General features: G+C 59.2%; 1 protein-coding gene across 1 annotated transcript in view; it reads right to left on the bottom strand.

Moving 5' to 3' along the window:
- Positions 1–3,012, bottom strand: part of LOC112971982 (tubulin alpha-5 chain-like) — an 11,755-nt gene extending 8,743 nt beyond the window's left edge. The window contains exons 1-2 of the mRNA XM_026077948.1: positions 2,911–3,012; positions 6–221 (exon numbers count right to left, since the gene is read on the bottom strand). Of these exons, the coding sequence (XP_025933733.1) occupies positions 6–221; positions 2,911–2,913 (219 nt within the window). The 5' untranslated portion in view covers positions 2,914–3,012. The remainder of the gene's footprint in view (positions 1–5; positions 222–2,910) is intronic.
- Between the last annotated feature and the right edge of the window lie 32 nt (positions 3,013–3,044).

Here is a 3,044-nt window from a genome sequence, read left to right as displayed (position 1 = left end):
ATCACAGTGGGCTCCAGGTCCACGAAGATGGCCCGCGGGACGTGCTTCCCGGCACCAGTCTCACAGAAGAAGGTGGTGAAGGAGTCGTCCCCTCCACCAATGGTTTTGTCACTGGGCATCTGCCCGTCGGGCTGGATGCCGTGCTCCAGGCAGTAAAGTTCCCAGCAGGTGTTGCCCATCTGGACGCCGGCTTGGCCGACGTGGACTGAGATACACTCACGCTGGGGAAGGGAGGGAGGCAGTGTCAGCTCCTGGCTGGGACCACCAACACTGCAGGTGGTGAGGTACCTGCAGGTCCCACATGCCTGAGCACAGGCAGGCCAGCCCAGGCACACAAGAGCTTGCAGTGGTCTTGTTCAAATCATGCTGCCCTACAGCCTGGGAGGTTTGTGCTTATACCATCCARGTGGCTTGTCCCAAATCCAGCACTCTGCTTCTTCTCACTGCAGTGCCCACCTCAGGGTCCCGGGGGGATGGAGACCCCTTCCCTGGAGCTAGGGACACCCAGAAAACAAGTTCCCTGCCCTGCACCAACCAACAGCCCTGGGAAGCACCTGGTGAGCACCTTCTACATTGCATGAACACTTACTGAGGCTAAGGGCCAGGGCCTTGCAGCAGCTGTCATTGCCTGTGGCCATACAGAGACAACGTGCAGGTTTGGGAGCCAGCCTTGGCCCCCCTCTTGCCTGGCTGGCCCTCTGCCCAGCCCCGCAGAGGGCAGAGACTCTGTGCAACACCCCCACCCTAGTGGCTGCTGCAGCCCTGCCAGGCACCCCTGCTGCCTGTCCTGCACAGGGCAGCCCCAGGCCTGACCCCTCACTGCAGTGGGCAGGGTGGCAGCCCAGCTGCAGTGAAATAAGGCGAGGTAGTGAGCTAACATGGGCACATACCTAACCCATGAAGCGCAGCCAGCCCAGGGGCAACCCCACCCTGCCCGCTGCTCTGGAGCTGGGCRAGCACTCAGCCTCCCCGGGCGAGAGACCGTTTGCTGTTGCAACGGGGCTGCACACTGAGATGAGGAGCATTGCCTGGACTGTGGGAGCTGAGGAGGTGGTGGGGAGGAAGGCTTCCCAGCAAAAGGAATTTGCAGTAGTGAATGGCTGCCATGCTCTGAGGCTCTGCTTTCCTAAATTAGCTCTGGAACAGAGGCATTAGCTACACTTTTTACCTGAACTGAAGGGCTGATGTGGGAGGGTGCCCTAACTCAGGACTTAGGGGCACTCTCAAGGCTCACGTTGGTTCTGGCATCTCACTCCCTTGAGGAGAGTCGCTCCAGGCACTGCAGCTCTTTTGACAAGAACCAAAATACCTAGGGCATTTAGCCCTGCTGTTGCCAAGGGCTTGGATGCGTCATCAGGCACATCCAAGGCAGAGGATCATCCAACCCAAACCGGATTTCCAGAGCAGCCGCTGCCCTGCTGTGAGTCAGCTGGCAGGGAACGGGTGGAGCCAGCCATTTTGTGCTCAGCAGCCTGTGAGCGACTGCTGTCCAAGGGAAGTTGCAAGGTTCACAGTGAGCAAGTCCTGGCTTTGTGCATCTAGGTGCTCTTAGTGTTGCCTTTCAGTGACAGCAGTGATGGTGAGGGATGACAGAAAAATAAGCCCTTGGTTCCCATTGTAAGAACCAGGAGTCCATCYGTCCATCTTCCCCAGAGCTGAGGTACAAGGAGCAGGGAAGTGACTTCCCCCAGCAGGTCCATAAAGGTGTTGTAACACCATCAGCTGAGGCAGTGTATTGAGGAAACTCCAGGATTTTCATCAGAAGCACACAGCAAACACTGATGCTCTTGCAAGCACCTCAGGATGGCCACAAGAAATAATTACAGTCTTTTCCCTTGGGTAGAGGGCCGAAAATCATGGAAAGAAATTAGAAAAAAACTGCTCCCTGGCTGAGCACCTTGCAGCCTGAGAATCAGAGAGGGGGTGGCAGAGGCTGATGCTAATAATCCCACTTCATCCTGCTGATATGCAGCAGCCAGGACTAGCTAGCAGGACCTGATGCTGGYAGGATGGGACTGGGCAGGGAGGAGAAGAGCCCAGCAGTGCTGTGGGTGCAAGAGTGCTGGTCACCAGTCAGCACGCAAGCGAGACACTTCTGCTTTTCCTCCCTGTGACATCCAGCTCAGGGAGCCCAGCACCAGAGGGGTGGCAGGCAAGGTGCCAGGGTACCCCGCAGTGTCAGGATGCTCTCCAGTGCAGCTGGCAAGCTCAGGAGCTGCATGTCACAGCAGGACCACCCCAGGAGAGGAGCCCAGAAGCTCAGGCCACAGCAAAGCCCCCGAGCTGGCCCGGCAGGGTCCTGGCACCCACAGCTGTGGGAGAACGGGTGAAACTATGACTTGCTTCTGGTGCTCAGGCCAGGGGCTTGCAGTTTGAGGGACAGACAGACAGTGCACTCTCCTCAGGGAGASCCCAGCAAGAGATATTACCAGGGAGGCGGACAGGCACTGTGGCTATTAAAGGRTAGACAGGAAAGAGCAGTGGCAAGTTCAGCCCAAATACCAGTCTTTACGCACCATGGGGTTTAGCCCACAAACTCCTCGCCCTKGGACACTTCAGATGGGGGAAGCTCACACAGACTCAAGGGGAGACAGGGGACATTCACAAGAGGTGATCCACTGAGGGCTGCTAAATACACGGGGCGGGCAAGCGGCTGAAGGCAAGGCAGGCACTCGCCGGGCAAGCACCTACAGGACTTCTCCCTGCTCCGACTCCTCTATCGGGATTCGCTTTTGAGCACTGCCTRCAGCTGCTGCCCGGACCTGTGGTCTAACCGGCACAGGAGAAGCTCCCCAGGCAGCTCGCGGGGGAGAGCTCCGTGCTCGGAGCAGGGCACGGGGACCAACCCGCAAGGAGGACGTGCTTGGGCGTTGGGGGACGGGGACGGGGACGGGGACCGGGACCACTCACCATGCTGCCGCGGCAAGACCCGCTCCCCCGCGCCGGGTTGTTGTTGTTGCTGCTGCTGCTGCTGCTGCTGCTGCTGCTGCTGCTGCTGCTGCTGCTGCTGCTACCGCTCCGCGCCGCCGGTGCCCCGGCCCCGC

The sequence above is a fragment of the Apteryx rowi genome, unplaced genomic scaffold (genome assembly GCF_003343035.1).
Source record: "Apteryx rowi isolate R43461 unplaced genomic scaffold, aptRow1 scaffold_47, whole genome shotgun sequence".
NCBI lineage: Eukaryota > Metazoa > Chordata > Aves > Apterygiformes > Apterygidae > Apteryx > Apteryx rowi.
The sequence above is the reverse complement of the archived record's forward strand: the minus strand, read 5'-3'. Positions and strand labels throughout refer to the sequence as shown.